The sequence below is a fragment of the Temnothorax longispinosus genome, chromosome 7 (genome assembly GCF_030848805.1).
Source record: "Temnothorax longispinosus isolate EJ_2023e chromosome 7, Tlon_JGU_v1, whole genome shotgun sequence".
Taxonomy (NCBI): Eukaryota; Metazoa; Arthropoda; class Insecta; order Hymenoptera; family Formicidae; genus Temnothorax; species Temnothorax longispinosus.
Window position 1 is genome coordinate 9,992,202 of NC_092364.1, and position 24,054 is coordinate 10,016,255.

Here is a 24,054-nt window from a genome sequence, read left to right on the forward strand (position 1 = left end):
TGAATCAAATGTCCGCTGGCTGCGGCAATTAAGGCAAGTTCATCTGGTAAGTTGAGGATCGGTTGGACAGTAGCCCGCGTAGAACTCTTGGACGCGAGGCCCGTCCAATGCTACAAGTGTTGGAGATATGGGCATGTAAAGAATACCTGTAGCTTCCCGGAAGACCGTACCGGGTTTTGCTTCAGGTGTGGCGTACAGGGCCATCAAATCGGTAAATGCGAATCAGCTCCACGCTGTGTTGTTTGTGAGGAGGCTGGCAGGCAGCTCATCGACTGGGGTCCTCCCCTGCCTGCTTCGAGAGAAGCAACATTTCGAGGCCACGTGCTGGCGTTAGTAATAAGCAAGCGCAATGACGACTATTATCCAGGTGAATCTGAACAAGAGCAGAGGGGCTCAGGACCTGCTTCTTCATCATGCTGAGGAGCTGGGGGCTGCCGTGTGCGTAGTATCTGAGCCTACTCGCACACCCAGCTCCCAGCAATGGTTTTACAGCGGGAACGGATTAGCCACATTATATATCAGTCGTATCGCACGGCATCCTGCGGTTTTGCTCACTAAGGGCCGTTCTTCCGTTATCATTAAATACGGTAACATATGCATCGCCTCCTGTTACATATCCCCCAATACAGATTATAACGGATATTCCGACTTTCTTGACGAGCTTACCATCTTATGCTCAAGCATTCTGAACAACCACTACTTATTAATCTGTGGAGATTTTAACGCGCATGCGACTCTTTGGGGATCTAGATCGCAAAATTTTAAGGGCGATCTTCTAGAGGATTGGGTCGCTCAGGCGGACGTTCGGCTCATTAACACCGGAAATAAACCTACTTTCGTTTCTGCTCGAGGAAGTTCGATCATAGACCTTACCTGGGCTTCTCCGAGCCTTATGAAAAGAATTCACCACTGGTCTGTTCGCGACGATTTGGAGTCCTTGTCGGATCATGTCTATGTGACCTTCAAAATTGATTCTTTATCTAAGGATCTCATTGTTAAGCGGCCTCCAAGATGAAACTTCCGGAATATGGACAAGGAGATGTATCAGGCCTCCATAGAATGGTCCTGCGCGATCACTCCTTCGGACGAGGAGTATATGGTAAATACTAAGCCAGACAAATGGATCCACACGTGTATCTTGAATGCGTGTAAAGCCGCGGTTCCGCGCGTTCACGACCGGAATACTAAACCGCGAACACATTGGTGGAACCAGGATATTGCAAGACTCAGGAGAGCGGCTGTCGCGGCCAGAAGAACCTGGATGAGGGACTGGGGCAGAGACCTGCCTGATCACTCGGAACATAAGAGAGCGGCCTTCGCCCTTGCGAATAGAGAACTGAAGCTGGAAATTCGTAAGGCAAAATCAGCCTCCTGGCGGGAACTCATCGCGACTCTGGACGACGACCCCTGGGGCCTTCCCTACAGGATTGTCCTCAATCGACTCAGAAGGTCTACGCCGGGACTTACCATTTCCTTGGAGCCAAACATTTTGAGGCAGCTATTGGACAACTTGTTTCCTCGTGGCAACGAACTAAGACCTATGGATCTGGGGGATTGCGGGGAAGACAGGCCCCCTGTTACTGTGGAGGAGGTTGCCAGGGCCATAGATGCCAAAAAGAACACTAGCACAGCTCCAGATCTTGATGGCTTTAAGGCCACAGCATTGAAAAGGCTACCATTAATCATAAAACAAAGATTGGCTCAATGCTTTGACATTTATATGAAGCATGGTACCTTCCCTCCTAGTTGGAAGACCTCTGATTTGGTCTTGATCCCCAAAGGGGAAATACCTCCTTTTGGTGAGATCCCTAAGGCTCGGCCAATCTGTCTTCTCAGCGAGATCGGGAAGACATTTGAGAGGATCATAGCGGACAGGCTCATTGATTTTATGGATAGGAATCCTTCTGCCGACCTCTCTGACAATCAATTCGAGTTTCGGAGGATGCGGTCAACTACTGACGCGCTTCAATTTGTCAAGAACATCATTACTGAAGCTAGAGAGAACGGCAAAGTCGTCCTCGCCTTCTCTCTAGATATCGAAAACGCGTTTAATTCTTTAAAACTGCCAGGAATAAGAAGAGCTCTCCGTGTCAAGAATTTCCCTGCCTACCTCCGCAGGATGATTGATGCCTACCTCTCTGGCAGGAGAGTTAGATTTATAACGCGCAATGAACGCCGGTATAGGCGTGTCAATAGGGGGGTCCCACAGGGTTCTGTGTTGGGCCCCCTGCTCTGGAATTTGGCGTATGATTATATGCTCAGGACTCTGCTCTTCGAGGGATGTCATCTTGTATGCTATGCCGATGACACTCTGCTTGTTGTGGTCGAGGATAATTTTGAGGAAGCATGTGCTCTCATAATGGAATGCTTAGAGAGAATCTTAAAAAACATCCGTTTCCTCGGCTTTCGCGTATCCTGGCCTAAGTCGGAAGCAATGTTCTTTGGCCGTGCTCCACCTAATTCCTTTTTTCAATTTAAAGGTGTTAAAATCAACATAAGGAGTTCCATGAAATATTTGGGGGTCTATATCAATAATCGGTGGGCTTTTAATACCCATTTCATTGCCGACAAGGCTACTAAAGTCGGCAGAGCCTTGTGCGGCATTCTTCCAAATTTGAGGGGCCTTATTGAGAATAAAAGAAGGCTGTACTACAGTGTCATAATGTCTATTATACTATACGCGGCCCCAGTCTGGTCCGACGAACTCTCTAGCTCTGGCAACAAGCAAAGAATACTACAGCGAGCAATTAGATTTATGGCTCAGCGCACCGTCATGTCTTATAGGACGGTATCGTATAAAGCGGCCTTTCTTTTGGCGAGGATTCCGCCAGTTTATTTGTATGCGGCTTATTTAAAGCGCGTGTATGATAGACTTAAAGAAATTAAGGATCTCGGACTATATACAGTGGATTCACCGGCAGCGGAACGTGCGGTAGAGTGGTTGGCTCTCAGGAGAGAGTGGGCCGTCCACTTGGCACACGACAACTTGCCGGGTAGAAAAACGAGGAACGCTATTTTGCCGAATTTAGACCTATGGCTTGACCGATGTTCAGGATTCCTCACCTTCCGGATTACACAGCTTTTGACCGGCCATGGATGTTTCGGGGCCTTCTTTCATAGGATCGGCAAGGAGGCTACCCCGATCTGTCGGTACTGCGATGTTGCTGAGAATACTTCCGAGCACACACTTGCTGTGTGCAATTTCTGGAGCCTTGAGCGCGCGGAGTTGACGGCGGTTATCGGCTAAGATTTGTCTTTGGTCAGCGTTGTTGAGAGGATGTGTGAATCTCGCGAGGCGTGGAACGCCTTTTCAGCCTTCGCTGAAAGAGTTTTGCGGCGCAAAGAAGAGGATGAGAGGCGAAGACAACAAGATCCTGCGGTTGGGGAAGACGATCTCCCCCCATAGTATTCGAACTGTCTTTAACTGCGTTCACGTTCTGCGTTGAAAATATTCGTTTTGCTTATGTGACCTGCGATTGATTATATTATTATGCGACGTGCGTTCTCGCGGGTCAGTCTCGGCGTCTCTTGGGGGGGGGGGGCGCCGGCCGATCTTCGGGCTGCTCCCGTCTCGGGGTCCGGCGCGTCGTTTCGGCGACGCTCCTGGATCCTTGGGGAGGGTGGCTCGGGGGCGGTTGGCGGTCGCCGCTTTCCTGGGACTGTCCGGGACGCCGCGTTTTCTTGCGGGCGTAGTTGTTCTGTCCGTTTGCTGGTGTTATCTGTTCCGGGGTACCCGTTGCTGTTGGGTCCGGGGTCCTCTGGGGGTTGGTCGGCCGTGGGTCCGCTGCTCACCGCTGTGCTTTCGGGGCTCTGACCCCATTGCTAGGCAATGGGAGTCACGAGCCTCGTTGTGGCTGCGGGGTGCGGTTGGTCGTCCCCCTGGGGATTTCTGGGTCCTTGTAGCGGTGCGCCTCGATTCTATGTTTTTTACGCCCTTTCCCAGGGCCCCGCCTTCGGGCGGGGTCTTGGGGAGGGGCGCAACTCTTCTCCCGCCAAGCGCTTTACCTTGGCCAGAGTTGGAGATCTTGGATCTTTCTATCGGGGACGGGTATAATACCCACGGCGTTGATGGGCCCAAGGATAGGGCTCGTGTTCTTGTATGTGTTGTGGAACCCTCTATCCGGATAGAGGGTTTCTGTAAATTTCGTTCGTACACGTCCTGTAGTTCGTGTACGTTTTCGTGTTGGAGATGCGGGCTCTCTTTGGTGGAGCGTCTCGCAACCAATGAAGAGAGCCCTCAATGATATGGCTGCCCGCGGCTATTATCAGGAGGGCCCTCTGAGGCGGTCGAATGGCGGCACTAGTGCCGTTGTGACCGAACTTGTGGTCTCGAATTGGAATAAACTTACTTGTAATGAAATAAAACGGTCGCCACTGTGTTTTAAACGTTGACACAGAACGTATATGCCTATCAAAGGTATCGACAATGGGCTCAATCGCTTCCTTTCTTCCAAGATAGCTATCTTCACGTCGATGGCTCGTCCTCTGGATCCGCTTTCGCGTCGCGTAAGATGCTATATATCCGGTTAATTAGGAAAGGAATATTTAATAAGTGTGGTTCTGTATTGCGTTAACAATAAGAAAATATATTCAACTTTGGTACAAAGTACACTGAAATGAGGCTGACGACAATGCCACTGCCGGGTCTATCCCACGATACGAGTCGGAATATCTGACACGATGTGCCGCGTAACTATCGCTCGCGTTGTACAAAGATGTATAAAAGTACGCTATCGCGCGAACTAATCTTTCCCTATAGCAATTCACCGATCGTTACTTTTATGCAAAAGATAATGCTTCGAAATCTCAATTTACACGCTAAAATCAATCTGGCAGAGAATATCTTCGCGAAGAGAACTTTTGGAAAAGAACATTACTCTTACACGATCTTTAGGGAAAGAACTTCGAGCTGGAAATTCTCTCCTTTATATACTCTTCCTGGCTGTTCATTTCCACCATCTCTCCTGTGGTCAATGAGCAGTCAGAACGCTTCTCTAACCATCTCACTTTATCATGCAGTCGACTCGTTGGAACAGAATTCTCGGAAATCTCTCGCGAAGTAAACAACTTTGGTGTCGGATTACATCAAAGGCTAATGCCGATGTCCGCGTAACGAAAAACTACGACGAAATATTATTATCGCAGCTAATATCGCGTAATCATTAATTCTCTTTTTATTTACAGGTTTCATCCAGGCATTCCAGGATCAACAGGATTCGTCAGGTAAGTATCCCGGTAAGTATAATAAACGTATCAATGACGTTAAAATAATAAAATTAATCAAAATTTCCCTTTTCAGGAATTTCAGGTAAAATAAACGAAAATAACGATTCTACGCTACGCGTATCTCTATGCAGTCTTAAAACAATATATTCTATCGTTAAAAATATAAAAATGTCATCAATTCTGAAAATGACCTTGACTTTGAAAAAATAAGAAAATTGAGAAAAGCACCTGAAAATAACAGTGTTTGCAATCATTGAGACTCATATCCATGGTCAGTTAAGCATCATAAGGCTTACTCTCAATTTTCACCACTGATTTTCATGTTTGAGAAATAATGTGAAATTTAAAATTTTTATCATATAACTGACTTCTAAGATTCGCCACAATCATTTTAAGACTGATTAAAAACTATTCTGACTGATAATCAAAAAGTTCATCTGAACGACTAAGTTAAAGTCTCTGGCGGCGTGTTGCCAAAATACAACTACTATGTATTTATCAGAAATATCATATGAGCAGTCTATTTAGACTCTTACAAAGTTACTGAGACTAGTTGCACTCAATTAGCACGATAACTAACAAAGTTGATCTGATCGGCTGAATTAAAGTTTCTGGCGGCGTGTTGCCTAAATGGAATTAAGTTGTATTTAAACAAATACATCACATGGGCAGTCTTTGCAGACTTCAATTAAATCATTGAAACTATTCGCAATCCATTTGCACGATCATTGACAAAGTTCATTTGAACTAACAAATTAAAGTTGCTGGCGGCGTGTTGCCAAAAGTGAAATAAAGCAAAATTAATTGAATAAATCGCATGGGTAGTCTCTATAGACCCCAACAAAACTAACTGAAACAATAATAATTACTGCGCATAATAATCGGCAAAGTTCGTATAAACTACTGAGTTAAAGTTTTCCGGCGGCGTGTTGCTTGCCGGTTAAAGTTTCCAGCCGCGTGTTGTCAAACTGGAAAACGGCTTATTTATCGAAATTATTGTATCAGGGCATGTTTCACATGTAAAATGTAATCACTCTATGTTATTATTACGTTAATTAGCCCGTTAATTAAAATTATCACGAAATTATTGAAAACTCAGAATAAGACCTTTTATATATGCCTCGCGCTATTCTATGACTCTACTCGTCATTTTATAAATGAATATGGATTGAAATGATACGATCTACGTAAAATAAACGAACAAAATAATATTTATCGAAATATGACTAATCTTATATGTCATTTGCTAATATATTTCTTTTAAGAAAGATTTACTTATATTCTAAGTATAAAATATATATATCTGTCAATTCTGACATCATCTTATAAACTAACGCGTGTTTCAGGTACCGACCTATGCTGGCAAAGTCTGTGAGTCGGTTGGCTCGGCGTCTTTCTCCGGAGTCGTCTGGCTCTGCTCGATCAGCTGATCATCTCCCTCGTCAGACTCGCTGCTGTCTACTGCAATTGTGGTCGCAGATTCGGCACTGATGTCGAGTTTATTTTTGGTATGATCGGGATTTGGAGTGGATGTGTGCATGCGGGAGTCTGGGTGTTTCAGCTCTGCTTTAGTTTTAGCTCCTACCCCCTTCTGCGTCTTCTCCTGCCTCGACTGCATCTGTGCGGCTCCTTTCGCCTTCAGAAATAATTCGAGAGGTGTCAATGTGGCCGACGAACCTTTAGGCGTCGGTTGCACCGTCTTATTCGACTAGGGATCTCTTTTGCCGGGGTAGGCGCATTTCTGGCGGTAACCTATTCGTGTGGTCTTTGTCTGGTTTACGTCTTTCTGTCTCCTCGGCGTGAGGACTGTTGTGGTACGTGATGTCATGCCTCGTGTAGTTCCGCGTATCGTAACTGTTGTCCAGCGTGCTATGTTTAGAGGAGAGGGGTTTTAGTGGGTGCAAGCCCCACACAACCCGGTGGCCGGAGCCGGGCGTGCGCGAGGCATTTCCCCTCTACCCACGGAAACAAAAAAAAAGTATTAGAGCAATTAATTTCCTTCGATAAAGTAGGGGAGACCAGGACGGAGGCGTTACCGGGGCGAAGTCGTCACTACAATTATCTTCAAATCTGTGTGTTGTGTGAACTGCACTCGCCATTAATATTGTACTACTTATGGTGCCCATGTAACCAACGGAGTTTAGTGAGATTATATACCATGTTATGATTTTCATTAAGGCAAACGTGTTTTCGGAAGTCAAAAGGAAAATTTTTTGCGCGTCGAAAATTTTAAATATTTTAAATATTATTTTCTTTCTGAATCTCGAGATAAATGATTCTGTAAAATAATACATGCTGAACACGAATCCAGTAAAATTTTTTTATTTTTGTTAATTTCTAATATTTCATGAGCGATCAAACTTAAAATCTGTGTCGTCACCAAGCCATATCATGGAGGCTTTGGGCAAAAATCAAAGTCAAAGAAGTAGCAGTTGTCGGATTCCGGCGAGGACTTGGATAATATGTGCTGCGTGTGCTCAGAGATGACAGAATAGAGCTGACGAGAAACAGTGCATTTCGTGCGAGCGTAGGGTACATAAGTGTGTGCGCTTTTCTTGTAATTATTTTTCGCCGTCGTGTTTTTAATTAATGTTTCTATTGTTCTATTAAAAAATAATTAATAAAATGTATCCTATCATTTTTCATGATCGGAATTATGAATTTTCATTTAAAATTCAATCTGAGAATGGAGTGACGACTCCGCCCCGGCAATTTTGATATTTCAATTTTTGCACCTTTGTCGTTTTCACTTTACAGTTGAACAAAGCGACGTAAACCAAAAATGTCCTTATAAATTTTGTAGCCAAGGGTTCACTTTTTACAACGGTATGCCACATTTTGCTGAAATTATTTGTTTTGTTGTTAAAAATCGGCACCGAAAAAATAGTGACGACTTCGCCCCGGTCTCCCTTAATTATTACTTAAATATAGCTCTTTTTTTGTTTAGTGTACTTTTATAGAATATTGAAATGAAGTAATTGATGTAAAGAAAACACATAATTGTGTGTGTGTGTTTTCAAAAAAGGTATGTTATATAATTGCATGTGCGTTTGCGCGCGCGCGCACGTGTGTGTGTGTGTGTGTGTGTGTGCGCGCGCACGCCAAATTTTGCATTAATTTTAAATACAACGTTTTAATGTCTGTACTATACGCAATCAAATTTTTACTGATAAAAAATTGCATCGTACAATTATATCAGATTCAGTCGCAGATGCATTGGATTTAAATTTGCGCAATTTTTATTCGTTATTTACCTTATATTGTGATGATACCGAGCAAAAGATAACCCGGGAAAAAAAATTATATAATTATCATATATAATTATATATAAATATATATAATTATATGTGATTATATATGAAATTTGGCGTTTTATATAAAACTAGCTGGTTACCCAGGCTTCGCCCGGGAGTCGTTTTTCTTGAAACGACTTCGTTTGTGTTTCAATATCCTTATTGTGGACAAACATAAGGAGTGTGTCGGGTGGTTGATTTAAAGACAGTAGTTTAACTTTTCTGCATGAATAACACATTCTAGGTGCTTAAGTTTTAAACTTTTTTACTTGACAATGATCACATATTGCATCCATTTTCTCAATTATTACACTCGGATGAAATTGATATTCGTAATTTGAATCATAACTGCCTCTAATTTGAAATCGGACCGCATAAATGTTTTTGTGGATTAAACATGTCGTAACCGGTCTTTTTCTACTCAAGTTTCACACTATTGAGTCATTTCCGCTTTTCCGATATTTCATTTACCGATCAGCGACATCATTCCTTGGTTTACCCAGGCGTTTTTTCGGGAATTTTGAGATTAGTCGCTCGCGATGTACACAGAACCTCGATTTTTTAATTAAAAAACCAAGGAATAAAATCGGTAATTGGTAAGTGAAATATCGAGGTAATATCTCTTTAAGAAAATATCTCTTTAAGATTCGGTCAATGATTTCCCGAAAAATTGGAAAAATTTCGAATACCGGTTTCAATAAAAATCGGTAACGAAAAATTATACATTTCATATCACTCCCCGGAAAATTCTACCCCTGTTTCATATATAATTCTTTGAAATTCTGTCAATTATTTCCCGAAAAATTGAAGAAATTAGAAAATCCGGTTTCCAAAAGATCGGTAACGAAAAACTATACACCCTATAGCACTCCCCGGGAAATTTTACCCTTACTTCATATACAATACTTTTAAAATCGCTCCAATAGTTTCTAAGATTATCCCGAACAACACTACAAACTTTTCCCCTTTATATAATAGTAGAGATTATATATGGGTCCATATATCATTATATATGGGCATATATAATTCTAAATATAACTATAATAGATATGAACAATAGATCATGTATGGATCATATATGGATCATATATGCACTTATGTATGGATACATATAAGATTCATATATATATATATATATATATATATATATATATATATATATATGTAGGTCTAGAGGTATGTTCCGGGACTGTTTACGTTTTTTGAAATGTACAGTCCTGGAATATAACGCAATATATATGTAATCAGATTCAAAAAATTGTCCCGAAACGTGCCGTAGGACATGAATTTTTTCCAGGACAGTCCTGGAAACTGCCAAATGTCCTGGAGTATACCGATGTAAAAAATAAAAGTCCCGGAACATACTTCTGGACCTACATATATATATAAGATTCATATATATATATATATACATATAATTCTGCTTCTTCATTAATTAAAGTTCCAATTAATTAAATTTATGAAAGGGTTGTCTGTCTTCAGTGGATTAAGCCTACAGGGGATACCACTTAAAAAAAAAACGCGTCAATAATAGTACCCCATGGGTGATGCGGAAAACTATTACCGCGCGGGACGTCGCGGTAAGAGAAGAGCGGGAGGCGGAGTCAACTGAAAATCGGTCGAAATGTGCATGTTTTGCCGAGCTCTGATCTGAGGTACAAAAATTTCAATATTTGAGGAGCGTATTAAAAGACGAAGCTTTGCAGGTGATAAGTAGCTTGACGACATCGGCGGAGAATTATACAGTGGTATGGGAGCTGCTCAAAAAGCATTACGATAATAAGAAGCTCATTATAAACAGCCACTTAGCGCAGCTTTTGGACTTTCCGCAGATTACTAAAAATAAGCACACGTCGTTGAAACAGTTTATAGTACATTTGCGTACCCATCCTAAGGCATTAGAAGTCTTGGGATTGCCCGTGGCACAGTGGGATGCAATCATAATATTTTTGGCTAGAAATAAATTAGACTATTATTCGCAACGTGACTGGGAAGAAGACATAGGTCAAAGAGCGCCAGAGTATATGCCAACGACAGAAGATTTCTTAAAGTTCCTTAATGAAAGGTGTCGTACTTTAGAAATGTTGGACAGCGGTCAAGGTCAAGGTAAACACGAGACAACACAAAAGAAGGATGTTGCTAAGAAGAGTGACAAGCGAGTCACACTAGCTTCGACGTCACAGTCATGTCCCATATGCAAGGGTAATCATCAAGTCTATAATTGCTCGGACTTATTGAAGATGTCTGCATTGGATAGACAGGCAGCAGTGAAGGAAAAACATTTGTGTCTCAACTGTCTGAAGACGGGACATTACGTGAAAATTTGCAAATCCACGAATTGTCGCAAGTGCTCAAAAGCACATAACACATTATTACATGTAGAGTCTACGGAGACTAAGGATCAAGCAAATAGCAGCGAATCAAGAAAATCAGAGGATGAAAACAAGCCAGTCGTCATGCCTTGTGTCAAGAATACAGCGAATTACAACACTAAAAATGGGCGGTCGATCCTAACAGCTAGAGTAAGCAACGTGCCAAGATCATACGTTATCCTAGCGACAGCTCAAATATACGTGAGAGATATTGATGGAAAGCGACTAACATGCCGAGCCCTATTAGATCCAGGCTCTCAATCACATCTCGTTACAAGTAAATTAGTTAGAAGATTACAAGTTCCCTGTAAGAAGGAATCGAGAACTATCAATGGCGTTATGCAAAACGTTACAGATATTAAAAGTTCCACGACGATACGTATAGAATCTTGTCATTCCGGTTTCCGAGCAGATTTAGATTGCTTGGTTCTGCCGGTAATAACATCAAGATTACCGCAGGTTAACATTAATAAACGGTTCATTACGCTACCGGAAGATAATAGAATCGCCGATCCTGACTTCGATAAATCGGGAAAAATAGATTTGCTAAGAAATAGATTTGCTAAATAGGTGCCAGCCTATTCTGGAATTTGTTATGTGTAGGCCAGATCAAAGGACGACGAGGACATCCGACTTGGCAGAAAACCCTCTTAGGATGGATAATAGGGGGCGAACTTGTAGATGCTCGTCTGAGTACAAATTCAACCTCACTTGTAGTGACCAACCAAGCTTTAAGTGAGCACCTTGAGAAATTTTGGACGCAAGAGGAGATTCATGCATGACGTTAATACAACGCACAAGAAAAATATTGTATAGATCATTTTAAGAAAACATATAAACGAGATTCGGATGGGAAGTTTGAGGTATGTCTACCCAAAAACCCTAACGTTACACTAAAAAACTCGAAGGAACGTGCCATCAGCAGCTTTTACGCTTTAGAGCGACGATTTAGAAGAGAACCGGCGCTTTGAGAAGAGTATATTAAATTCATGGAAGATTACAAGAAGCAAGGACACATGAGTCTGATATCACAAGAGGAGCTTGCTAACAAGAAGTTACTATATTTCATTCCACATCAACCAATAATCAAGCCTGGAAGCATATCTACAAAGCTAAGAGTCGTGTTTAATGCATCAGCAAAGACAGACAATGGTGCATCTCTCAACGACATGCTTCTGGCTGGACCCAACTTGCAGAACGACTTCACATTATGTTACGTTTTCGGATACACATCCATGTCATAACCACTGATATCAAAATGATGTTCCGCCAGATAAAAGTAAACGAAGAAGATTGCTATCTGCAGATAATAGTGTGGCGAGATTCTGAGACAGCTCTATTGTTAATGTATTTATTGAATACAGTTACATATGGCACCGGTCCCGCTCCATTCTTGGCTATGGAAAGTATAGAAGAATTATCAATCGAAGAGAGCTCTGAATTCCCGTTAGCAGCTCTAGTTCTAATCGTCGATGGTTATATGGACGACATAATAACAGAATCCGACGATCTAAAAACTGTCATAGATTTGCAAAAGCAATTAACAACTTTATTAGCAAGAGACCAGTTTCCATTGAGGAAATGGAGATCCAACGACGAGAGAATATTACAACAATTGTCTCACGAAAGCAAAGCGGATGATCTATTGATACTCAACAAGGAAGAACCCATGAAGACTTTAAGAATACTTTGGGATCAGAAAACAGATACATTCCAGTACAGTGTTAAAAGCATGAACAATACAAAGATTACTAAGCGCGTAATTCTATCGGAGATTTCACAAATTTATGATCTATTGGGCAAATTAGAACCTATTATCATTAAGGCGAAGATTATTATGCAGCAGTTATGGTCCTTGAATATTGGATGGGACGAGAGTCTGCCTCAGGACCTTTACTCAAAGTGGAAAGCTTATCGTCTATCATTAACTCAACTGAACGAGTTGAGGATTCCACGTTGTATCAAGAATAATTCGTCTAGAAAAATAACAATATTTGAATTCGGAGATGCCTCAGAGAAAGCATACGGCGCCTGTTTATACGCCGTAACACAATCAGAAAATGGAGAGTTTTGCTCTAACCTGCTTTGTGCCAAATTCAGAGTGGCGCCTCTAAAGGCACTAACCATCGCTAGGTTAGAATTATGTGCAGCACGCTTGATAGCGAAGCTCAGTCAGACAGCTCGTCAAGCTCTAGGAGATTGAGTGACTGACATGGATTTGAGGTGCGACTCCACGATTGTGCTCGGATGGCTGAAGAAATGCCCTAGTACATTGAAGACCTTCGTAGCAAACAGAGTGTCCGAGATTCAGCAACTTACATCATCAGACTCGTGGCATCATGTTCCATCAGAGGAAAATCCGGCTGACATTCTTTCAAAAGGGGCCACCGTCAAAGAGCTAAAACTTAATAGAGTTTATGGTGGCACGGGCCTAACTGGCTCACAAGAAGAGAAGCCTGGCCTAAGCAACCAGACTCAGTAATCGAATTGCCAGAATGCAAGTCAATTCCCAGCCTAGTGGTAACGCCTGCATCTTCCATACTACCCGATGTATCGTCCTGAGAAAGGCTTACAAGAATTATAGCTTATTGCTACCGATTCATAAGCAGTTGTCGAAAAAAAAGATTGTAAAACTTTTCATGGTCGAAGAATTGGAAGCAGCAGAGCTGAACATCGTCAGAGTAATACAACTTGAAGTTTTCCAAGAAGAAACACAGCGTTTGAAGAATGAGCGTTCTTTTAAGGGCGACAGCAGACTGAAAGCATTAGACCCATTTTTGGACGAGAAGAAACTAATCCGTGTGGGAGGCCGCTTACGCCAAGCTCAGCTTCCAGAAGAAACTCGACACCCTATAGTGTTACCTGCCAAGCATAAGGTTACCCGTTTGATTTTTCGAGCGATGCATAAGAAGCTACACCACTGTGGCACCGAACAATTACTGGCTACCGTACGACAAAGATATTGGGTACTATCCGGCCGAAGAGAGGCTCGGAAGGTTACTTGCTGGTGTTTAAATTGTTTTCGGCTTCGTCCACCTAACATACAGGTGAAGATGGGAGACCTTCCCGAAGAACGAATTACGGGATATTTGCGTCCATTTGCAATTAGCGGCGTAGACTATGCCGGCCCTATAATGATAAGGAAAAGCCGACGTCGAGGCAGAGTACATACCTCAAATGCTTATATAGCTCTATTCATTTGCTTCAGTACAAAGGCAATACATATTGAGCTAGTCACAGATATGACTACAGAGGCGTTCTTAGCTGCCCTTCAACGCTTCATCAATCGAAGAGGAATCTGTTCCAGCCTATATTCGGACAACGGCACCAATTTTGTAGGAGCATCAAGAGAACTGCAAGAGTTGTACAATTTTGTGAAGAATAACGGAGCTGCGATTCAAGATCAGCTTGCAAGACAAAAGATTGTTTGGAACTTCATTCCCCCGAGAGCTCCTAATTTTGGAGGACTATGGGAAGCTGCCGTAAAAAGCACCAAACGACATTTTTACGCAGTAACAAAGGGCCTTACATTGGACCTACGAGGAATGTTACACGTTATTAGTGGAAGTTGAAGTAATCCTTAATTTAGTGCAGCCTGCACAAAGGTGTTATCTAGAGACACCTGACAATCACTTAAGTCGCTGGCAACATATTCAGAAAGTCAAACAAGATTTCTAGCGTCGTTGGCATGGCGAATATTTGCTCGAGCTGCAGCGTCGAGCTAAATGGATAGATGGAGACTCTAACCTACATGAAGGAGTTTTGGCTCTACTGAAGGAAGATCATATACCCCCCTTCAATGGCCATTAGGAAGGATGGTCAAAATACACCCAGGGCAAGACGGTATTGTACGTGTAGTAACTATTAAAACGTCACAAGGCTTGTTTAAAAGATCAGCCCGTAGCGTATCAGCCCCTTGCCTATAGAAGATAATCTCACTGTGCCAAGGGTAAACTGAACTATTGATTATATTGACGTTAGGTTTATTCATTGCGTTTATTGCGTTAGGTTTATTCATTGCGTTTATTGCGTTAAGGTTATTTTCAATTGCGTAACATTAGTTTTTCCATTGCGTGTGTTAACTTTAGTTACATTTATTGCATTAAATTGACATTAATCTATATTCATTGCGTTATTCATTGCACTGCGATAAATTAGTTTGTATCAATTGCGCTTTGCGTCGTATTATCCTTAGTTAGATTTATTGCGTTAGATTCTCTGTGACATGTTCACATTTACTGCGTTTCGTAGACATTTATTTAAGAATCTTGAAGTAATTGTAAGTTTTCGATACTCCTCTTTGTTGAAAAAGATTCTTTTAAGGAGGGCGGGATGTTGAGGATATGCCCTGTCGGCATAGAAAAGTTACCATTAGAGGAGGCGCTTCCCGCGCAAACTGTATTAAGTCTTTGTATTGTATTGTAACAAATCGCAAGTAAAGCATCGCAAGCATTGCAAGTAGCATTTTTGATTTCATACCCGTCGCAATATCCTATCCACTGGATACACAACATATTTTGAGATATTCAAGGAAAACTTGGTAACTTTTTCAATATTTAGTTTATAATATCTTGATAATTGTTTGCCACAGAAAAAAGTGGTATAGAGGACTTTTTGACTTGATTTTGTCTTAAGAATATGCTGTTGCAATAGCACTCCAATTTTTTTAAATATTTGTAAACACTCCAAGAAAATGCATACACAAATATTAAAAAAAAATTGGAGTATATTATTGCAACAGCACATTTTTAAAATAAAATTAAGTTAAAAAGTCCTATGTACCACTTTTTTCTCTGACAAACAATCATCAAGATATCTTAAACTAATTATTGAAAAAGTTACCAAGTTTTCCTTGAATATCTCAAAAAGTATTAGGCAAATAAAAGAATTTTTAAACAAAAGTTGTTCAAATTAATTAATAGAGAAAGATGGTACAATAAAAAATAGGGGTTTTCATTTAAAAAATTTGACTTAGGCCCTATTGGGCTCAATACAGGCCCTGGATCCAAAATCCAATAAGATCGTCTATTGGCCCCCTTCAAACCTTTCAACTTTTATCTGAAACATTTTTCCAATAAACCAAGCCGTCAATTGACACTTAACGAAGATTAACACAATAACATTTAAACGATACCCAACGATAAAAGGATCATGGCGACACTGATTAAATCGACATAGAACAATAAAGATTAACACCCTGTTAACACCAAACCAACATCCAACGATGAGGATCAATCTCCAACCTACACTAAACATTGAAGCTTAATCCCCAACCTACACTCATTATTGAGAATAAACTCCCAATATACACTCATCATTGAGGATTAAACCCACACCTTACTTAAACCTTAATGATCAACACTCAATCTACACCTACATTTAAGTGTTGACACTTAATTTTGATAACAAACACTAAACTTACGCCTAAATTTGAGTGTTAACTCTCAAATTTAGGCGTAAGTTTAGTGTTAACACTCAAATTTGGGTGTTAACCATCAAAGTTGAGTGTACTTTTTCATAAGAGTATATCCCCACTCCTTAACACTCGGTCTAGATATACTATGTCTATGGTTTCGCCTTGCATAATTTTCTGCTGGTGTAAATGTTCGGTCGAACTTGGCCTACTGGCCTCTGAGAACGTATACGGCTCCGGTGGCGAAATCTGATGCGTCCGTCGCCGCGCTCAAATGGTCGGTCTGTAATTGCTTGCGTAATCTTTCGCGTCGGGCTGAAATAGATTCGCGTATTTCGGTCGCGTGTAACGTGAGTACGTCAGTTGTGTCACTTACCGGCTTTTCCTTTAGAGTTACACGCGGTGTGGGTGTCCCTACTGATTTTTCCACGCCGTTTGACATGCTTATTTGGCATTCAACATCTGTCGGCTCCATCAAACAGTGTCTTGGTGTAAGTTCTTTACCTTTTACGATACCTATACTGTTGCGGGGTGGTAAATCTACCTTCTTATATGTTTGGAGTTTGAATGTAACTCTTCCGATGTGTACCTATTTTGTGGCGTGTGAGATAACGGCCTTGCGCTTTGTGAGGAAATCATTCCCCAGGATTCTCTCATAATCACCGGAAATAAGTTGGCGCTGCAAGTTCATATTTTTTAATGAACTATAGCGCAAACGATTGCTCCCTAATTGCTCCCTCAGAATCAACAATTGCTCCCCTTTTAAAATTATTATTTTTTGAGATATTTAATAAAAACAAAAAATTTCTAATTTTTATTGAAAAACATATTTATAATAACTCTATGCAACTAAATCCGGCATAGAACGATTACTCCTTTATTGCTCCTTATTGCTCCATCATAATTTTAATGATTTATTGCATTTTTATTGAAAAATTAACAAATTAATCATTTCACAAGTAATGCCGCCGCCATCATTATCGGCCGCCTATTGTAACGTTACCCGGTGAGCTACGGTGCAGAGCGGTGCAGACGAGCGCGCTACCTCTAGGTCGGTTACCGACCTACTTACAGCCACGGTTGATAAAAAGTTCAAATACAGAACCGCGAACGCGTAAAAATGGTCAGTCACACTGTATTGCTCGCGCGTGCATTTAATTAAAAAAACATTTTTAATACAATTTGATACACACAATTAATATGTATTACATACAATATAACAATCATAGGTGAATATGTAATTATAATTGTATTGTACATCTGCAACTATTATTTCACCGACTAAATATGTGTTTACTGGAATAATATAATTACAGATAATATGGTAATTATAATTACAACATAATTACTTATAATTATTCTATTGTATACGTAATGCATATGTATTACATATGTATACGTATGTAATTATATGAAAAATTGTTTCGCGATACCTTATAATTTTTACGATGTCGCATTATCTTCCGTATCTTATTTATAAGTAAATGAAATATTAAAATTAAAGGCTAAGTAATGTTACGGCCGATATTCCGAGCAATATTAATTAATTAGGGTATTAATAAAAAGCTATATATACATTTTGAATTGAAATTATCGAGCCAACGTTTCGACCTACTTACCTACTTGCCATCTTCCTCAGGGCATTACATTTATACTTACAAGTAATATAAATAAAAATAATAATAACTGTTAGAGTTCACATTATCAACACTGAAAATTATAGCCATCACCAATAAACGATTACGACACGCAAAAGAAATAAGGTCAAAGCCAACTTCGAATTAAACGCCGTCACAGGCTACATAATTACAATAATTGTTACTTATTACAATAAATCCTGATCTGAGTTGCAGCTGACGGAGATGCTAATTTCGTGCATTTCTCTATATTTTAAAAGGGGCAGTCCCCTCTGTACGATCCTGGTATCAGCCATACTCAACGTCGGAAATTGTCATGTCCGATATTAAATGGAAGTAGAGATCGGTGTTGCGTCAAGAACCTTTTAAAATATACAGAAAATGCACGAAATTAGCATCTCCGTCAGCTGCAACTCAGATCAGGATTTATTGTAATAAGTAACAATTATTGTAATTATGTAGCCTGTGACGGCGTTTAATTCGAAGTTGGCTTTGACCTTATTTCTTTTGCGTGTCGTAATTGTTTATTGGTGATGACTATAATTTTCAGTGTTGATAATGTGAACTCTAACAGTTATTATTATTTTTATTTATATTACTTGTAAGTTTAAATGTAATGCCCTGAGGAAGATGGCAAGTAGGTCGAAACGTTGGCTCGATAATTTCAATTCAAAATGTATATATAGTTTTTTATTAATACCCTAATTAATTAATATTGCTCGGAATATCGGCCGTAACATTATTTAGCTTTTGCTTTCGACGAGCGATAACACGTCCTATTTTTTTATATTAAAATTAAATTAGGTAAATTAAGGATTAATCGGATACGAAATCTATGTTGTAATATTTTATGAATTTATAGATTCTTCTAATTTGAACATTAAGTTTATAATGCGATTTTTATCCATTTTTGCTTTTTACAAAATGTCTTTCTTAACATTGAAATATCTTCTTATATGAGAAGAAAATATTTTTATATGTAAGTAATGGTATCTCGTGTTTATGATAATTGGAATTATTTTCTGCGAAAAAGAAGCCATTTTTTATGTGCTATAAATTGTAAAAAATGTATAAAGTCTGCGATATTATCACATAGCTGTTAACCATTATTTTCACAAATATTATATTATTTTTATTATCTTTTTTATATAATAAATAACAGATTAATCGGATAGAAAGATATTCGTAATATGATATATGTTGTCGAGATGTTTCGAGATGTTCTTTGTCTTAATATTTACTATCTACTAATATTTGGTGGTTCTGAAAAGAACCGATTGGATGTTGCTGAGGTGTTCCTTGTCTTAATATTTGGTGGTTCTTAAACGAACCGATTGTTTTGCTTGGCCCTGAAGCGAATTTTAATAATCCGTCCAGTAACCATTTCTCTCGATCACCTGATGCAGTCGTCGATTGATGGACTGACGAAGATTGGTGAAGAACTCAGGTTCGGCCCGAAGCGCTTCCCATGCATTCCTCGCATGCTCAAACAGAGCTTCTCTAGTTCTTTCATGACCAGGATCCCACGTATTCACAATTTTAGCCCATACGTTTTCTATTAAATTGAGATCCGGAAATTTAGCTGGCCAATCAAAAACCACAATCTCTAGATGTTGTGCGAACCACCTTCGTACAATGTGGGCAGTGTGAACGGCAGAATTGTCCTGAACTAATCGAAATCTCGGTACATCTTCTGCTGGGAATATACTTCAGACGCTGGGAAACATAACGTTTTCCAAAATATCAATGTATTCCACAGCATTCATATGTGCCGACGTTTCAATTAATTCACCTGGACCATATGCACCCATCCACCCCCACATTGCACAAGTGATGCGCCCACTTCGCTCTTGAGGAATAACATACCTCGGATCAAACCTGTGATCATCGGGTCTCCAAACATGACAACACCGATCAACTGCAGAACAAAAGACTTTTTCGTCTGTTCAAATAGTGACATCCCATTCTTTCGCAGATGTCATTAGCTCTTGACGCGCAAAAGCAACGCGATTTTCGCAATGTCTTTGCGTAAGCGCGATTTTTCGTGCAGCACGACGACAGTGAACATGGGCTTCATGTAAACGTCGTCGTGCTGTCCATCGAGAAATCGTTAACTCCAAGTCGTTAATGGCATTTGATACCGGAAGAAAAGGATGTAAGTCTACCTGGTTGACTAAAGCATTATTTTCTTCCACAGTTGTTTTTCGTGGTCTGCGATTATGCTCACGATGATCACACAGAGCTTCTTCACCACCTTCTTGCCATGCACGAATCCATTTTCTTGCCGTCTTATTGGAACATGGAATTGTGATGCAAATCTCTTCGAGATTTACACCTTTTTCCCACAAACCGATTATACGGCCACGCTGGATTTCGCTCAACATTACTGCACCAAGTCGCAAGACAAAATCTGAGGCAACTATGCACAGAGGTTTTGTTTAACATCATTTGACAAAAGACGATCGCCATGCCTAGCGTCTTTTATTTGTTGATTCGACCGGATTCGATCAGATTGAAAATTCGGTTTGAAACTTGATGACTCTAAACTATCAAAACAGAAAGCGTTCCTTAACATCGATCAAAGATTCTTAGCATTATCGTGGCAGATTTTAATATTTCATTATCATTTTTCCGATCTTTTAATCTGACCCGAGTCGGGTCGAGTCAACAAATCAAAAATCGAAAACGCTATATGTTAGTGCACAATAGATCATATTATCGAAAGAAATGATTACTGGACGGATTATTAAAATTTGCTCCAGAGCCACGCAAAACAATCGGTTCTTTTCAGAACCACCAAATATTAAGACAAAGAACATCTCGAAATATCTCGACAACATATATCATGTTACAAATATCTTTCTATCCGTTTAATCCTTTATTTTTTGTATAAAAAAAGATAATAAAAATAATATAATATTTGTGAAAATAATGGTTAACAGTTACGTAATAATATCGCAGACTTGATATATTTCTTCACAATTTATAGCACATAAAAAATGGCTTCTCTTTCGCAGAAAATAATTCCAATCAAGAGACACGGTAGTGTCTCGTGCCAAGTACACGCGGAGCGAGACCGACCGTGACTCTTTTACGCGACGCGACGGGTTGCGAGTACCCGAGATGTTGAGATCTCGATAACGAGTGAACGGATCAAGTTCTAAGTAGGCTTGATCGATAGTTTGGGGTCCAATTAGGGGGGGTTTCTCTCATAATATTCTGCTACGTGCCCTACGAGCGGAGATATTGCGACGCAAAGTCGAAATGTGAAAAATTTTATTTAAGATACTTCTTCTTCTCCTCCTAACGCCGACGTCTTAATATTATTATGATTATTAGAGAAATGTCACTTTCACTTTTTCGACTCTGGCGGCGCAGGTATCGCCAGTTTCGATATCGCGCGCGTATTTCGAAATTAGGTCGATAGACTTATCGGTCAGGAGGAAGATTTCTATTTAGGTAAATTAGGTATATATATATAATATATATTGAGCCAATTGCTTCATGTTTATCTGGAGAGATTTCGTATCCTTATTACATCGGCTGCGTTCCTTTTGACGCTTTCAGCGTTGAAAGCGTCGCTCCATCTCTATTTGATATTCAATGTGCAACGGAGATAGAATAATGCTTAAAGCGCTGAAAGCATCAAAAAGAACGCAGCCATCGTATTACCACCGTTGCCGGAAAAGAAGGTTTTCTACGCTTGGCAGAAAGTGCCGCTAGGGAATTTTTAAGTCGATTCTTATAAATCAAGCTTGAATTCGATGTCTAGGTATCCCAGGTTGCCGATGACGAGGTCCAGATAGTGCGCTTCATAGTTTTCGGTGTCCAGGTGTAATAATACGTTGAATTCGATGTCCACGTGTCCTAGGTTGCCGATGACGGGATCCACATAGTGCGCTCCGTAGTTTTCGGTGTCTACGTGTATTAATACCTTGAATTCGATGTCCACGTGTCCCAGGTTGCCGATGACGGGATCCAGATAGTGCGCTTCATAGTTTTCGGTGTCCAGGTGTAATCGTACGTTGAATTCGACGTCTAGGTGTCCCAAGTTGCCGATGACGAGTTCCACATAGTGCGCTTCGTAGTTTTCGGTGTCCAGGTGTAATAATACGTTGAATGCGATGTGTAGGTGTCCCAGGTTGCCGATGACGATGTCTAGATAGTGAGCTCCGTAGTTTTCGATGTCTACGTGTATTAATACCTTGAATTCGATGTCTAGGTGTCCCAGGTTGCCGATGACGAGGTCCACATAGTGCGCTCCGTAGTTTTCGGTGTCTACGTGTATTAATATTTTGAAATTGATGTCAAGGTGTCCCAGGTTGCTGATGTCGAGGGCCAGATAGCGCGCTCCGTAGTTTTCGGTATCTAGGTGTAATAATACCTTGAATTTGATGTCTACGTGTCCCAGGTTGCCGATGACGAGGTTCACATAGTGCGCTTCGTAGTTTTTAATGTCTAGGTGTATTAATAACTTTAAATCTGAATGTAGGACACGTAGATATTGAATTCGAGGTATTAATACACGTAGACACCGAAAACTACGGAGCGCACTATGTGGACCTTGTCATCGGCAACGTGGGACACCTAGACATCGAATTCAACGTATTATTACACTTGGACACCGAAAACTATAGAGCGCACTATCTGGAACCTGTGATCGGCAACCTGGAACACGTGGACATCGCATTCAAGGTATTAATACACCTGGACACCAAAAACTATGGAGCGCATACACGTTGCCGATGACGAGGTCCACATAGTGCGCTCCGTAGTTTTCGGTGTCTACGTGTATTAATACCTTGAATTCAATATCTACGTGTCCTACATTCAGATTTAAAGTTATTAATACACCTAGACACCAAAAACTACGAAGCGCACTATGTGGACCTCGTTATCGGCAACCTGGGACACCTAGACATCGAATTCAAGCTTGATTCATAAGAATCGACTTAAAAATTCCCTAGCGGCAGAATTAAAATTATGTCATAACATAATAAAAATTCGCTGAATTAAAATTATGTCTAGACATAATAAAAATTGGACGAATAACAGTAACCTATCGAAAGTCGAGGTTTTAAGCTTGAAATTTAAATTTTATTCATTTTTAACAAAGTTATAGCTGCTCGAATTTTGCCTATTTTTAAAGATAAATTTAATGTTTCTTCAATTTTTGTAAGAAATGTATAATTTACTTTTACTTAAATATTATTAATTTTTATGTATTTGTTGTTATTGCTAATTTTGTGAATAATTAAAAAATAAAAAATAAAAATGTTTTGCAGATCCTTGCTTAACACTACAAAATAGGTGATATCAGTACAAAATTACCTTTTTCAAAAAAGGTAAAAAAAGTGCAAAGTACACGCAATGTATTTTGTAAATTCAAAAATCTAACCTAAGTGGTAGCCTTATATCTTTTTCACAAAATTATATTATCTAACTTAACTCAAGTGACATGTATTTCAAAAAAAAGATGTGAAATCTTTAATTTCTTCTTCACAAAATGATATTACCTAACTTAACTCAAGTGACATGTATTTCAAAAAAAGATATGAAATCTTTAAATTAAATTGCGCCAATTGTAAAGAGAATGTGTATATTGCTTTGAAAAATAATTGTTATGCAACTACTTTAAAGAAATAAAACCCAAGTGGTATTTTCGTATTCCTATTCAAGGGTCTTCTTATTCTAAACCCAAGTGATAATAGCTTCTTAATTCTCTTTAACAAATTTTTAATATTACAAAAAATCATTTTAATTACAAATAATTAAAGAAGTAACAGTACAAAATAAAAATATTTAATTAAAACAAAATAAATAAATTTCTCTGGTAAAAAAACTTGGCGCCCTTTAACGCGCTTACCGCTTCGGGGCAGTGCGGTTCCTGACAACAACGGGACCTGGCTGAGCGATTCTGCAGGTTAACGATTGGATCGCTCCCTGCGCAACAGGTTGCCCAAACAACATTGGATACGAGATCCAGCATAACTTTCGTTCTGGTTATTTCCTATCTTATATTGACTGGGTCTATCTAGCACTCTTGGTAAGTCCTCCCGCAGGAGGGAAACCCATCAGACTGATCTGCCGCGGGATTCTTGCGTACGGGCAGG

General features: G+C 40.0%; 4 protein-coding genes across 4 annotated transcripts; all 4 read left to right on the forward strand.

Annotated features, from left to right (window-relative positions):
• Positions 1–349: 349 nt before the first annotated feature.
• Positions 350–1,015, forward strand: LOC139816919 (uncharacterized). The gene has a single exon (XM_071784746.1). It carries the CDS (start codon positions 350–352, stop codon positions 1,013–1,015), a length of 666 nt encoding a protein of 221 aa, XP_071640847.1.
• Positions 1,016–10,066: 9,051 nt separating this feature from the next.
• Positions 10,067–11,461, forward strand: LOC139816920 (uncharacterized). Its single transcript, XM_071784747.1, has 2 exons — positions 10,067–10,099; positions 10,226–11,461. Exons 1-2 carry the CDS (start codon positions 10,067–10,069, stop codon positions 11,459–11,461), a joined length of 1,269 nt encoding a protein of 422 aa, XP_071640848.1.
• A 688-nt stretch (positions 11,462–12,149) lies between these two features.
• Positions 12,150–13,094, forward strand: LOC139816921 (uncharacterized). The gene has a single exon (XM_071784748.1). The coding sequence runs from the start codon at positions 12,150–12,152 to the stop codon at positions 13,092–13,094; it is 945 nt and encodes a 314-aa protein (XP_071640849.1).
• A 292-nt stretch (positions 13,095–13,386) lies between these two features.
• LOC139816922 (uncharacterized) lies at positions 13,387–14,463 on the forward strand. Its single transcript, XM_071784750.1, has one exon. The coding sequence runs from the start codon at positions 13,387–13,389 to the stop codon at positions 14,461–14,463; it is 1,077 nt and encodes a 358-aa protein (XP_071640851.1).
• The last annotated feature ends 9,591 nt before the right edge of the window (positions 14,464–24,054 follow it).

Excerpts from the sequence above, each read along its gene's own strand:
- LOC139816919 (XM_071784746.1), top strand. The coding sequence starts at position 350 with ATGACGACTATTATCCAGGTGAATCTGAACAAGAGCAGAGGGGCTCAG.
- LOC139816921 (XM_071784748.1), top strand. The coding sequence starts at position 12,150 with ATGATGTTCCGCCAGATAAAAGTAAACGAAGAAGATTGCTATCTGCAG.
- LOC139816922 (XM_071784750.1), top strand. The coding sequence starts at position 13,387 with ATGCAAGTCAATTCCCAGCCTAGTGGTAACGCCTGCATCTTCCATACT.
- LOC139816920 (XM_071784747.1), top strand. The coding sequence starts at position 10,067 with ATGCGGAAAACTATTACCGCGCGGGACGTCGCG. Across the intron at positions 10,100-10,225 it reads TTACCGCGCGGGACGTCGCG|GTGATAAGTAGCTTGACGAC; the intron begins GTAAGAGAAGAG and ends GAAGCTTTGCAG.